The 13,706-nt window shown below is 50.5% G+C and overlaps 3 protein-coding genes across 3 annotated transcripts; all 3 read left to right on the top strand.

Moving 5' to 3' along the window:
• Positions 1–2,572: 2,572 nt before the first annotated feature.
• Positions 2,573–5,674, top strand: PG985_004702 (Nuclear poly(A) polymerase 1; the record flags this gene model as incomplete). The annotated part of the gene is made up of 2 exons (XM_066824471.1): positions 2,573–4,943; positions 5,010–5,674. The coding sequence occupies 2 exons, from the start codon at positions 2,573–2,575 to the stop codon at positions 5,672–5,674; spliced, it is 3,036 nt and encodes a 1,011-aa protein (XP_066687631.1).
• A 665-nt stretch (positions 5,675–6,339) lies between these two features.
• PG985_004701 (uncharacterized protein) lies at positions 6,340–7,508 on the top strand (the record flags this gene model as incomplete). Its single annotated transcript, XM_066824470.1, has 3 exons — positions 6,340–6,927; positions 6,997–7,318; positions 7,384–7,508. 3 exons carry the CDS (start codon positions 6,340–6,342, stop codon positions 7,506–7,508), a joined length of 1,035 nt encoding a protein of 344 aa, XP_066687630.1.
• A 3,161-nt stretch (positions 7,509–10,669) lies between these two features.
• On the top strand, positions 10,670–11,618 carry PG985_004700 (uncharacterized protein; the record flags this gene model as incomplete). Its single annotated transcript, XM_066824469.1, has 2 exons — positions 10,670–10,970; positions 11,026–11,618. The coding sequence occupies 2 exons, from the start codon at positions 10,670–10,672 to the stop codon at positions 11,616–11,618; spliced, it is 894 nt and encodes a 297-aa protein (XP_066687629.1).
• Between the last annotated feature and the right edge of the window lie 2,088 nt (positions 11,619–13,706).

Below are 13,706 nucleotides of genomic sequence, written 5' to 3'. Positions count from 1 at the left end.
GACCCTTTGTACAACAAGGGTCCAAGGACCCTCGCTGTCGTGTACCGGAATTTAGTCTGAAATCAAGATATTGCGGCTTGCAGAGCGGCTCGTGTGGAATTCCCGAACATTCCTGCCAGTAGACACGCAATAAGCCTCCCTCGGTAGATCGTAACACCGTGTCTGGGTATATGTAATAACACTCTGCGCCGTGATCGAACGCATGAGATAGATTGGTTAGAGCATGCGAATCAACTCGGTTCTCGGCGCAATTTTGGACCAACGCGAGTGTTTAAGCTGTTCCTTGGAGAGGTTTGTAGATCAATAGCTCATATGAGCATCCGATGTGTTCATTTACCACATGCCACTTCTAAAAGGTGTGCGTCTTTGAGCACGCCTTAAAACTCATTGATAAGCTAATCCAGCTGTATCCAGGGCGTAGTAAACGGACCGAGTACGCTGAGGAGAGTAACGATGCCTGTATCCAATACCCCCTCGAAAGAATTACGCTTCTCCGTTAGCATGCTTCTTCTGCCAGTTCAGGCGGTAGGCTATACCATTGCCAGTGCATTCATATACATCATCAAGTTAGATTCGATTCGATTCGATTCGATGCGGAAGGATACGAGTAACCCAGGTTACTCGCTTAATGACAGATCCCCGTAGCTTTGCGTTTGAGTAGCGATCTCAGCTTCACGTAGGCTCGAAATGGCAAATCATGCTCAGATTTCCCGCAACCGAGCCAGATAAATGTATCGGCCCTTGATGATACTTCCTTTGGTGAAACCAAGCATGGTAATGCTTATTCTATCAGGCGACTGAGCAACCACCCGTAGACTCGGTGATAGCGAGCTTAATGCTTGACTGAAGACTTGCAATGGCTTCTGGAGATATTGGGCTTTTTCGCGACGCCTAGACAGGAAGACAAAACATTGTTTTGATGTGTATGTGGTCTTGGCCCTATATCTTCGAGTAACCGTGGCCAGGAAATCAAGAGAGTGTTGACCTCTTGAGATGGTGCCCAGTTCAGATGCCAGCATGTACTTGAGGTTTATATCCCAGCTGGGCCCTTGGTTTCAGAGTGGTGGCGATAGATTGACTAAAGATACAGTTGATGATATTTTGATCCTCGAAGGGTAAAGATTACAAATGATCCAGAGCAGTGATATTTCGAAGTACTGTGTAATCGCCCTTGTGAGAGCCGTGGAAGATTGATCAATAGAAAACATGATTACTGCCATTTTTGGCCTTTAGCTTGCCGACAAGGAGAGGAAGAAAGGCGTGAGGATTTGGCCGTTCTATCGCAAGAGACCCGGCGTTGCGTTTGTTGGACTACTTACTTACTTAGTAAATTGTGCTAAATTCTAGAGGTGCAGTCAGTCTCCCAGGCTAGCTGCGCTGGGGAGCCCTGACTAAAGGAGGTACCTTGGTCATTCACTAATTGATGTTATTCTTTCATCGTTATAAAGATACCAACTGGAGTGAATGCCTTCAAGAAGTATGTAGTTGAATGATTTGCCTTGATTGAAACTCAGCGTCGTTATGGTTGGTGGCTCTATGACTCATGCCGGGCATAACGAAGTCATGGCTCTTGCCTTTTTCATTATGATTCATTCTGAGCACAGCCCATATTTCCAGGGGTCTGTCGAGCTACAACGCCCCTAAACCCACTATCGTCACACCGGGGACAGGCCCCCATTGACCACTATGGGAACTCAGCCCACTCCCAGCCCTGCAACGTGCACCCCGCAATGCGGGCCTAGTTGCATACTACCTTTGTCCAGTTTCCTGTATCAACAGAGCGTATAGGTATCTAAATATCACGAATTGATTGATAAATAAGAGTCCACTTCCTTCCAATTTAGGGATATTCGGTATAGGCTCTTCTCCAAACTTCCATTACAAGCGATCGTGTAATCTCATATCAAGCCTGACTAGCACGGGCGTTGGTTCTATTCTATAACTGCCCCCACCGAGCAACAACAACGAGCAGGCCTTATATACTTCGCCAGGAAGATAGATATGGCGGGTACGGAAACAACATCTGGGTCGACGACTATTTCGGTAGATTCGCGCGATACAGCGTTATGTATAATTCCGCCGCGTCAGTGTTGGCCGTCTTTAGAAAGATTGCGATCTCTATACGACAAGGCACATGGACGCTGGCCGCCCCACGTCAACCTCGTCTACCCCTTTGTCAAACCAGACTCTCTGCCTCAAGCAGCAGCCCAGATCGCCGACCAGCTAAGGTCTCTCAGCACAGAACATGACTGCCGAGCTCTGCCCATTAGTCTTGACGTGGCTGATGCCTTTGTACATCGCCATTACAACACCATCTTCATTCATGACAGCGACCAGGACCATAACAGGAGGTTAGGCGAGGTTCGGGCAGCTGTATTCGATGCATTAGGTCAAAGCTCGACGGCATACCAAACGCATCTGACCATCGGCCAGAGCGAGGATGTCACCTCCGACCTGCACAAGTTCCTGCTGCAGAAAGCGAACTTGCTCCCCTACCGTGGCGTGGGAAGCTGGGGAGCTTTGCATACTGATCCGCGAAAGGAGCCAGAGAGATGGTGACACATCAAGCGAGATGAATCTCTGGGGAACAATAAGTCTCAGTGACTTTTCAGTCATCCAACACCCTGAAGTCGGCTCGTTCTACCACGAACAAAAGGCTATGGGCTCAGATGCGACCAGCGACGAAGCGGCGGAAATGAGCGGCGATTTAAGCCGAAATCCATTTGTGTTTACGTCGACAGCACAGGCATGGGAGCCGTATCAGTCTCCTCCTCCCACGATTGAGGGTACTCCGCTGCCGAGTTACCTCAGGGTATCTAGTTATAACGTTTTGGCCGAATTCGAGTTCCCCCCCTCGCAGAGTAGGTATCCTATTCTCATCAGGAACATCCTGAAAAGGCCTGCACTCTCAGATATCCTGGTGCTGCAGGAGGTCACAGATGATTTCCTTTCCTACCTACTCAACGGCAAGGACATCAGGGAAAACTATCCATTCACCACGTGTGGTCCGCCAGAACAAGACAACGCCGATCCTCTCCCCAGCCATCTCAACGTCGTCGTGCTCAGCAGGTGGGCTTTCAGGTGGGATTGGGTGTCCTTCAGACGCAAGCATAAGGGGTCGGTCATACTGAAATTCCGGGACATCGGACGAGCAGATGGAGACACATTCCTTCCCTTGGTTCTGGCAACAGTCCACCTAACGTGTGGGCTGACCGATGGTTCTGTTGCGGCCAAGAAAGGGGAACTCCTGGCTGTCTTAAAGTACCTGTCCAAAGAGCACCCCTTGAATCCATGGGTATTGGCTGGCGACTTCAATATTACAACGAGCGCGTATACAATCGACACAGCCCTGAAGAAGAAGGCAATTTCACCCCAAACGTCCAAGTATCTGGAACAGATGGAAGTGGCGCTGACAGAATCGGGACTTTCTGATGCTTGGACTGAAGCACACCTCAACAATCTGGATATGAGCGTAGGAAGGGGGCCCAACGATTCGCAAGGCGCGTTCGAGGGCGAAACGGGTGCCACTTTTGACCCTACTGTGAACGAACTGGCTTCCGAGATAGTTGGCAGTGGATTCAACAATCGGCCTCAGAGATACGACAGAATTCTGTTTAAGGACCGCGAACTTTTCTCAATTGCCGGATTCAACATGTTCGGTCAGGATACAGGTGACCTTGAAGTCGCCCTCGGGACACAAGTCGAACCCCTTAAATCTTACGGCAGCGACCACTGGGGAATCAGATGCATCCTGAAAATGAACTCGACAGAGCAAACAAACACAACTGGCGAAGCAGATAAGCTGGTTGTTCCCGTTGAACTAAAGCCTGCAACAGCAAATCTCGCCAGTGTCTCTGCTCTAAAAGAAGTCCTCACAGAATGTCAGGTGCTACCCTCTGAAGACGATGTTTCGAATCGGAAACTAGCTCTTGACCTCCTTCGATCAATCTTGTTGGATGGCGACAGCGACGGGTCTGCCACGCAAACCCGTAGCACGCTTTCTTTGGTGCTGGTTCCTGTCGGATCCTACGGGCTGGATGTATGGACTGCGGCATCGGATATCGACTGTCTCTGCGTAGGCTCGATAAGCTCGAAGACATTCTTTGCTCTTGCTACACAGAGGCTAAGAAGAGCTTCTTCGGGCGATGTAAGAATCTTGAGACGAGTCCATGCAAACAGTGGGACCATGTTGGAACTGGAAATCAAGGGGGTTAAGATGGACTTGCAGTATTGCCCTGCAACGTGGATTGCCGAATCCTGGCCTCAAGCGATGCGACTTCAATCCAATGATCCGGCCTTCTCACTATCCATGCAGACTCTCGCGAAGCTGAAGCCCGTGAGGGACCTCTACTATCTTCGACAGACGATTCCGGACCTTGCCGCTTTCAGAACGGCGCATTACGTCGTAAAGACATGGGCCAAACAGCGAGGCATTTATGCGGGCAAGTTCGGCTATCTGAATGGGATCCAGATATCAATTTTGTTATCACGGGTATGCAAGCTGCTGGTCCGTGACGGTACCTCGACGTCGGCGCCGACCATTTTGACAACCTTCTTCGACCACTATGCCAATTTTGACTGGACTAAACAGATGGTGTTTGACCCGTTCTTCCACAAGCATCTTCGGTATGTCAGAACCGCCCGCGAACCTATGGCGATCCTGGGGTTCCACCCCCCAAGCCTCAACACAGCACTCGCGGCATCGACACCGTCAGTCAGAGCAATTGCCGAAGAGTTCCAAAAGGCCAACAAGATCCTATCCAGTGATGGCGCCACGTGGTCAGGTTTCCTCGGGGATAACGAACTCGTGGACGGTGCTTTGGACTTCTCGAAAACGTACAAGAGCTATGTCAAGATTGACGTCCAGTTTTGGGGCATTTCCCTTGCTAAGGGGAGCCAATATGTGGGGTGGCTCGAATCGAGATGTGTGATGCTCCTAGTTGGTAAGTGAACTAGCTGCGTTGTATTTCCCCTTTTCAGATTGTTGTGTTAACCATGCCTTATTTCAGATTTGGGCAGACGAATACCCAATATTCATGCCAGGATGTGGCCGGCACGTTTCGTGAGAAGCGAGTTATCAGAGGATGAGACGGACTACCAAGGTTCCTACCTGATTGGCCTGGACCAGCTAGAGACGTCTAATGGAGCAGCGAAGATGTCCAAGGACGACCTAAAGATTGCTTTCGGGGGTCTACAAACCGCTTTGCAGAACTTCGAGGAGCGCATACGGGGCGATGAGGCCTTTTTCGATGCCAAGACGTCCTGGATGAGTGCGTCTGTGGTCAAGCAGTCCGAGCTGGGCGACCTCAAACTGGATAGACGTGAGTGGGGCGAGCACACCATCGGGGATGATGAGTCTGACGAGGAAGAGGAAGAGGAGGATCTCAACGATGAAGACGAATACGCGGAAGAAGCGCGTCCTAAGGCGAAGTCCAAGAAGAATACTATCCAAGACGACGTGCCCTCGAGACCTGCCTACGAAGGCAAGTTCCGGCCGTCGGCTGATGTAATCAGCCGGCTTCGCTGGGATCCCAGCCTAGACAGTGGTGATTTCATCGTGGGCTACGAGGACAGGTTCTTGGGTGCCAAGGAGCGGGCGCTGGATTTATGGAAGTCGGAGCAGACGGATGAGGAGTTCATCCCCCCAACATCGTGTCTTATATTTCAAGCGTAAGAGTGATGGGGTGGTGGTTTGGGATCGGAAGGCACGGAAAGATCTGCTCTTTGGTAGTGGTGTGAAGGACGGCGATGCCTAGATATGTGCTCTGGTTAGAGTATTGAATTGAAAACATAATTACCTGGATCTTATGACTGTTCTTAGCCAGGAAACTCAACGGACAACATCAAAGCTATATGCGTTTCTTGTATTGGGTATATCGATGTTAGGCTTTTACAGAAGACCTGGAAGTCACTCAAGCATACATGAATCAATAAACCATGTACCAACAACCCTCCGGATCTATTTAGGCATCAAAAGTCATCATATAATCTTTGAGTGATCAACTACCCTTAGATTTCTCCTCCTGTTCGTTACCTGATGGGTCCATTAGTGTTTTGATTTGCTCAAAAGCGTCGCTGCATTACCAAACGTGGTTCGCACCTGCTCCCACTTACCCAAGACCAACATTTACTTCTGCCAGGCCAGAAAATTTCCCTTCTTGTCAAATGGAAAACAGAGGTATATGAATCTGGTTGAAGTTTTTGAAACTATTCCAACAAAAAGCTTGGAGTATCGACACATACCAAAACCCTCTCGCGGATTTCCGCTTGCGCTATACCACCCATCTGCTCGATTGCAGGAACTCTGCCACTTAACGCTTTGCAGACTTCTGGGCGAGAATGTCGTATCAATGCGGCACATGTGGTCGTCGGTTCGACTCCCATGATGCCCGCGAACAACATGGAAGAGCGAACCTACATCCAACACCCGGCTACAAGTGCGACACCTGTGAACGCTCATTCCCACTTCGCTCGCGAGTCGAGGACCACATGGACTCCACCGGCCACTGGTACAATTACGACGAGTCAAAAAGAAGGGACATAGATGACGATAAATTTTGCGTCTGCGGCACTTGCGGGCGTTGGTTTAGCTCTTTCGAACCGCGTGATCGACACATGGATGAGCTGAACCACGAACCGCCCGAGTTCGAGTGCAATACATGCGAAATGTTCTTCTCATCGAAACGGGAGGTCGAGGAGCACATGACCTCGGAAGGCCACTGGGACTACACGGATGAAGATGAAAGCACCTATGGCGATGATGCGGTGGACAGCAGCTACGACGGGGATGATACAGATAGCTATGCATGCGATCTCTGTCATGGCTCCTTCGCCACTGAAGAAGAATGCATCAAACACGAGGCTTTCGCTCACAGGTGGTGTTACGATTGCGTGAAGTACTTCCCGACAGTATCTGACGCTTGGTCGGTGAGTGAATGCCAAATGGCGAGACCGACACAATCCTTCCAATTGCAGATATAGCTGACATGAGGACAGCACCAAAACTCCAGGGTTCACCGCGCGAGACTTATCAAGTGCGCCTTCTGCAATCGCCACTTCGCCTCTGCCACAACCCTCTGCGCCCACTTAGAGAGGAATGGTTGCCGCAACCGATCCAACATAACCGACAAACAGATATACGAGCTGGTCTGTTCAAAGGTCCCGGATTGCATGCACTCCAAGAATCCCATCAAATGGAACGAGATCACATACGAAGCCAACGCCCTGGCCTGGAACGGATCTGCTTATGAATGCTGTTTGTGTCGTAAGCGCTTCAGTACACTACCAATGCTCAACGGGCACCTTCGCTCGCCTGTTCGTAAGTTTATCTTCCTTAAGATGAGGACATGTTTCCCATACTAATTTCATGTTATCTATTAATAGACCAAGATTCTCTATACCACTGTCCCAAGAAACATTGCTTCAGGGGATTCATGTACATAAGCTCTGTCATGAATCACTTGGAAAGCGAATCGTGTGGCCTCATGCGATCCTCAAATCCCTACTGATGAGGTCATGAGTGATGATCGACTGAAATACTCCCGTTGAGAAGCAGCAACAGCTGCAATGGTAGCCCCTGAGCAACCAGTGAGTGGATATAGAGCGTCATGGCCCCGGTAGAGGACACATCAATCTTTTGTCATTTCGCATATCTTCGCTGCATGGAGATGAACATTATCAGGGAAGATGATTTTCGAAGGCGTTCTTGCCTCAAGTGTATGGAAGTAGTCAGATTAAGGAGAGATGGAACATACCATAGTATCGCTGGGTACAGTAGGGGACATAGAGATTAGAGGGCAAATCCCATGTACAAGTTGATCGTTGTTAAGAATGCACCAGCCTGTAGGTGGTTACAGCATGATGCCGTATACTATACAGCTTGCAAGCGAGTTTTGCTACCTGCATTCCGTTCACGAATACGGCTCAATCTCGTTAAGGAGACTTCTAGGTTAGATTGTCGAACCAGATCGAGACACATCATAGCAGACGCCACGGAGTCGAGGAATCATCCATACGATGCGTTCATTGTGACCCAAGGCACTGCGGCAAGATTACGAGCTGACATAGTGGTTGAACCAATGAGGTCGTCCAAAGGTGGACAGTGCAATGCTACTCCCGGATCTGAGTACCAGGCAGTTCATTATGGAATCATTTTGCCTAGGGGGAGGGGGGCATCGTAGGTATCGCAACGGTTCACCGGGTACCTGTCTGTCCAGCGGGTCGGTAAAGACACAGCAGTGGTGCCAGTTGAATTAAGTACTTGAGGTTAGACTTCTAATCAGATGGCAGTCAATCGCGGTAGCAAACGAGGACGGCCCGTTCCCCTTACATGTGATGACACCAATGTAAGTTGTAGTTGTGATATGTGACTGCGTCATATACCAGGCCCTGCTGTCATGTCGTTTCCATTCGCCTGCATGTGCTCAATATCAAATGTAGCAGGGGCACATACATATGAACACAGGCCGATCGCAGCCCGGTTATGCATGCAGCTCCCCGCGATACACAATGTTGGTTGTGCGGTGCTTGGAAGAACTTACCAACCTCAGACCTGCTTGCAGGTAGGTAGACTCTATTTCCGAGCAGGCTGAGCTGCTCCTCTCGAGCAATCAGGTACTCAACCAGGCACGTTTTAGGTCAGGGACATCCATGTTTCTCGCTTCTCTGCACTCAGCCAACTAAGCGAGGAAGTTTGCATCGGCAGTATGCAAAGCCGATCTTGGACTCTTTCGTGGCCCATTGGCGATCACCGGCTATGATCTCGTCGTCTCTGCAACGCGGTCATGTAAGCGATAGGCAAATCTCGTTGCGCAATGTGCACGGGTTTGTCGTTGCCAAAACGCCATGATTGGTATTGAACATGGCACTTCAAGCGATCGCGACGGTCGCACGAGAGGTACTAGATTATACAGTCGTCATCGTGTACCGTGCCACTCATCTCCGCCTAGCTGCAGGTTTGGGGGCGGGTAATGGAATTGGGGGCAGGCTTACGGAGTACTGCCTTACATGCTACGCTGGCAAGAGGGTCAGGTCAGCCTTTCTATCATCAGGCAGGTGTGTTGTATCGGCTGGCAAAACCTCGTCTTCTCCATGGTAAACTGATTGATGCAATATGACGTGGTAACTCTCCCTCCCGAACGTGTGGCATTGATCGTGCGAGTACAGCGCCGTGAGAGGTTACATCTGCAGCCCACTGAATAGCAGCGATAGGTTGTGGGTGGTAGAGGCTAGGAAACCACCGCCCTGGGCAAATCTTATTAGCGTCAATGCCAGAGCACTGAATCCTCTGGTGGTGTCTCGCCGTTTGACAAGGATCTGAAACGCCAAGGAATCAGGGGTAGGCTTCCTCTCGGCAAATCAGACGACGAGTTGCAAACTGTTCCTGGCTTGCGATCCCTTTAGTGTCTGTCCTGTTAGACCCTGACCCGAGTTTTAGCGCAACATTGCACTTTGTCGCACTTCGGGCGCTTAGATAATTCTGCCTCGGTCTTCAACGGTCGACGGTTCCCCGGTTCCTCCTATTTTGGGATGACCTCCTTCTTGCTTCTTGTGGTCGGTCAACAGTTGCCTTGGCGCCACCTTCGGTTTGATGCGAGAAAATGGGCATCCCACGCGAACGTTTCTGGGCGCCTTCTAGCTAAGGCTTTTGATGGCTAGGTAGGTACATGGTTGAATTGGTCGGCTTATGAGCTTGCTTACATGCAACTCCATACATTAGGTACATGTAGAATGTTGTTTGTGCGGCAAAGAAAGCGCGTATCTGTTCTTTTTCTCCAGGGGATGGGGTCCAGTGCAAATGGGAAGGAGCCGTATCCAGTACATAAGCGCGCCTAGTATCTTGGCTGAGGCAGGCTGAGAACCGACGACATGCGCCCCCAGCAGGAGGATCGTACACAAACGCAGGATGACACAGATCCATTCAGTGGGCATTTTCCCGGAAATTGGACGCCGAACGGAGGAACAGAACACTTGATCTCTGTACCGCGTTGGATTGATTGCCGGCGGTCTTTCCCCCATCCCATTCCAGGCTTCGATCGTTTCGATCCCACCCAAAACGCACAGTCAGTCAATATGATGCTGTTTGGTTGTCCTGACCAACTCCAACAAACTACACGCAAACATGTATGTACTTATGTTAGGTACGTAGGAAAGGGATGCGATGGGCTGCGCCTTCTTTGCTCAATCTAGCAGAGACAGTAAAAAAAAAGGAACAGGCACTTCACATGGGATCCCGGGACGGACAGCACGACTTAGACAAATCCTAGATCTGGGGTTATAGTGGACAGAAATTAAGCAGGATCCACCTGGAAGTGCAGGGGGGGGCATCGAGAGAAGCCGCCGTAGGAGGGACATAGCACCACTCACGCACCACCGCCCACTACTCATATATCACCAAACTCTCCGCGCAACCTACATCGTCTGTTCCTCTTTGGACCGATTTCTCTTCTTCTGTTTCGCCCGTTGCGTTGCAATTGTTGGTATTTTTAATCGACGGTGTACCTATTGTTCTCCTAAGAGCATCCGTTCGCTTGCAACCTCCAGTCATTCTTTCACATAAAGCCTACGTTCGATTCACTCTCTTTGCATCTTCCCTACCCTCCGACCTAGGCAAAAGAAGATCAAACCCAGGTCTTTCTTGGTACACCACATACATATCGACTTCGACATGATGTTTCTCCACGCACTTTCCCCTCTTGCCTTCTTGGCCCTGGCGGGTCATGCCATTGCTGAGCCTGTGGCCCAACCCTACCAACTGAACGTCGCCAAGATGTCTGTTAGAGACATCTTCGGTCTCCAGCGCCGCGACGACGGCGGCGAGTACCAACCTAGTGATACCCTGTGTGGTTCTGGAACTACCTGTGCCGAGGCCTGCGGCAGCGGCTTCGAGCAGTGTGGCTCCAAGGACGACGAGATTCACTGCTTCAACCCTACCGTCGGCCAGACCTGCTGTTCGGGAGCAGACAATGGCAGTAAGTCGGAAGCTCATACCGCAAGCGGTGTCCACACCCACTAACAATGTCTTAGACGCATGTGACGCGGGCTATTCTTGTGCCAATGATGGAAAGGGCGCTACCTGGTGCTGCAAGGATGGTGACGAAGCTTGTGGCGGCAAGATTCCCATATCGCTGATCTCGTCGACATCTGTTACCGCTGCAACCACCAACTCGCCGAGCCCTTCGCCAAGCCCTTCACCGACCACCATTACCACAACCTCCATAACCCCCACAACCCCCTCAGATGTGGCTTCGTCCAGCTCCTCGTCCAGCTCTTCTAGCTCTTTCTTCAGCTCTCCGTCCAGCCTTGTGGCTAGCTCCACGGACTCAACCAGCAGTCCTGTTGTTACTGCCGAGAGCACTTCTGTTGCCGCTGTGGTAACGAGCCAATCGGCGACGGCTAACTGCACCACTTACACCACCCAAGTGGTAGTGCCCATCTCTGCGCCTGGCAGCGCAAGCAACACGGATTTGATAACTTCTGCTAGCAAGTCCTACGTCTCACAGACGGCTTCTAGCAGCGCTACTGCCTCCAGTATCCCCGTCACCGCATCCAGCAGCAACCAGCGCCCTGTGGTTGCTTTTGTTCTCGGGGCTGCTGCTCTGGCGGCCCTGGCTCTCTAAGTCTCGCAATGACCTGTTGAAGGGACATCGGGCTTTGGAAGGGGAGAACCTACAACAGTACGCGATACGATGAGATGAGCTATGAAAAGGAGGAGAGGCTTTACACCTGTTCTCAAGAACCTTCAGTGAGCAATCAATAAGGGAAAATGCCATATGACTGGACTCTCGTTTGGTGGTGACTGAGACATTGCTTCCTAGTGCCCGCCCTCAATATGCACTCTATTCAATGATACCCTCGGAAGCTTCTTGTTGTGCTCTAACATTTCTATTCTGCCCTGTACACCTTGATGGTGCGCATATTGGGCATCTGCTTGTTGGCATTCGGCGTTTCATAAACAACAGGGTTCTTTGCTTCCATAAGAGACGATTCAGGTTGCTGGGGACAGTCCAAGTGACCAACTCGCAACACGCTAATACTTTCTTTCTGCATTAGTGTATGCTGCTGGCGGACGATGGACTTCTACCAACTTTACTTCTCTGTAAATACTTTCATCGGAGGGCGATGAGACTGATCAACTTGCTTAGCCGTTAGAATACATCTCAGGTGATACTCCCTACTTTTCAGTATTCGTGTAACGTTTCCAGTGATATGCGTTATTTGTGTTGGGGGCGATCTTGTGACTGATACATATCGTACAAATGGATGGAATGCTATTTCCCCCTCGACCTCGGGCTCGCCGCTGTGACTGCATCTCGAAGCCTGTCTTGTGGTGATATGGAATTACCCAAGGCGACAATGAGTCATGCCGCCCTAGTGCAAATACAAGGCCTATGAAGGGAATGAGATGCGTAAGATGGGGTTCCAATGAAGGAGGCGTTCGGTTGACCCCCTGGTACGCATTCAAGAGGCAGTGCTGGAGAGGGAGGGGACCACAGTCTCGGGTCATTGGTAGTCAAAGTTCTCAGATGTTGCCGTTATAAAGGTCCAGCCGATCTGTATGGCTAGGTACGTCGCAGTCTCGACATGTATGCCTATGGATTGGTAGCAGTCCTGGTCCAACATGTCACACATGGCCACGCGAGTTAGTAAGGGTCCCTTCTAGACGAATTGATACACGAGAAAAGGTATCGTCGTTTCTCGTTCCGCGCAAGGTTAGATGCATCGGTAATGCCGCTCGCCTGGCTGTCGGCGATAGGATAGTGTACGTTCAAGTGCTCCTGTAGTTTCCTGACAAAGCATGCGGGAGGGAAAGGACCTGGACGTGATTCTAGAAGCGGATGGGTTGCAGTGAGGTCGGGTTAATGTATGCAGATCATGATGTCGCGGCTGAAATAGGGCTGGCATGCTGACAAAGTGTGCCCACGTAATAAGCGCGCAGCACTTCTTGGCGGGTTAATAATCCCCCCCTTTCTGGTAGGCAGTTAATCCCTCCTTCTCTCCAACTCTCTTGCTCTCTCAACCCCACCAGCAAGCGAGTTACCAATCATCACATATCGTTTGAGGTCTAGGGATCTACATATCGATCGACACCCCTGCTCAAATTCTCAACGTTGCAATCAGAAAAGGATGTTTCCCTCCTGCTTGCTAACTCGGCCGAATCACAAGCATCCAATTTGATGCGATGCATGATGTATAGAGGGCAACGGCCAAGGCGGCGAGGCCGTTGTTTCAATCCCCGTCGGCGATAGCGGCCGGTCAGAATAGACTCACTTCGGACGAAGTAGACAGCGACGAGCGAGGCAGGTGTGCAGATCCTATTGGGTGCTAACAATGATACCAACTTATCAAATTCTGTACAGATGCCGACATGACACCGGGTTACCAACATGGAATATGATGCCCCGAGCTGCGGAGTCAGCTGCGCTTCATTACCAATGGCCGACGCATTTTTGAAGGGCGCATATTCAAAGGTTGCATGAGTGACTCAGGACTCAAGACTTCCAACTGTGCAACCCACGAAGCCTGGAATATTATACAATTATACGTCAGCATGTGATGCACGCGACCGCAGTGCAGCACCATGGAGAGGCGTCTTCATCTGCTTTCTTTTCCCAGAACAGAATATTCGTGCCGAGTCCGGCATCATTTTTGGCACTTACGTACATGGAAACTTGCGTGCGCATCTCACTGGCTCCGAATGCTGACTT

The sequence above is a fragment of the Apiospora marii genome (assembly GCF_038362585.1).
Source record: "Apiospora marii strain CBS 49790 chromosome Unknown utg000003l_segment0_segment0, whole genome shotgun sequence".
Lineage (NCBI taxonomy): Eukaryota > Fungi > Ascomycota > Sordariomycetes > Amphisphaeriales > Apiosporaceae > Apiospora > Apiospora marii.
Note: the sequence above shows the minus strand (reverse complement) of the source record. Positions and strands in the feature narration are given on the sequence as shown.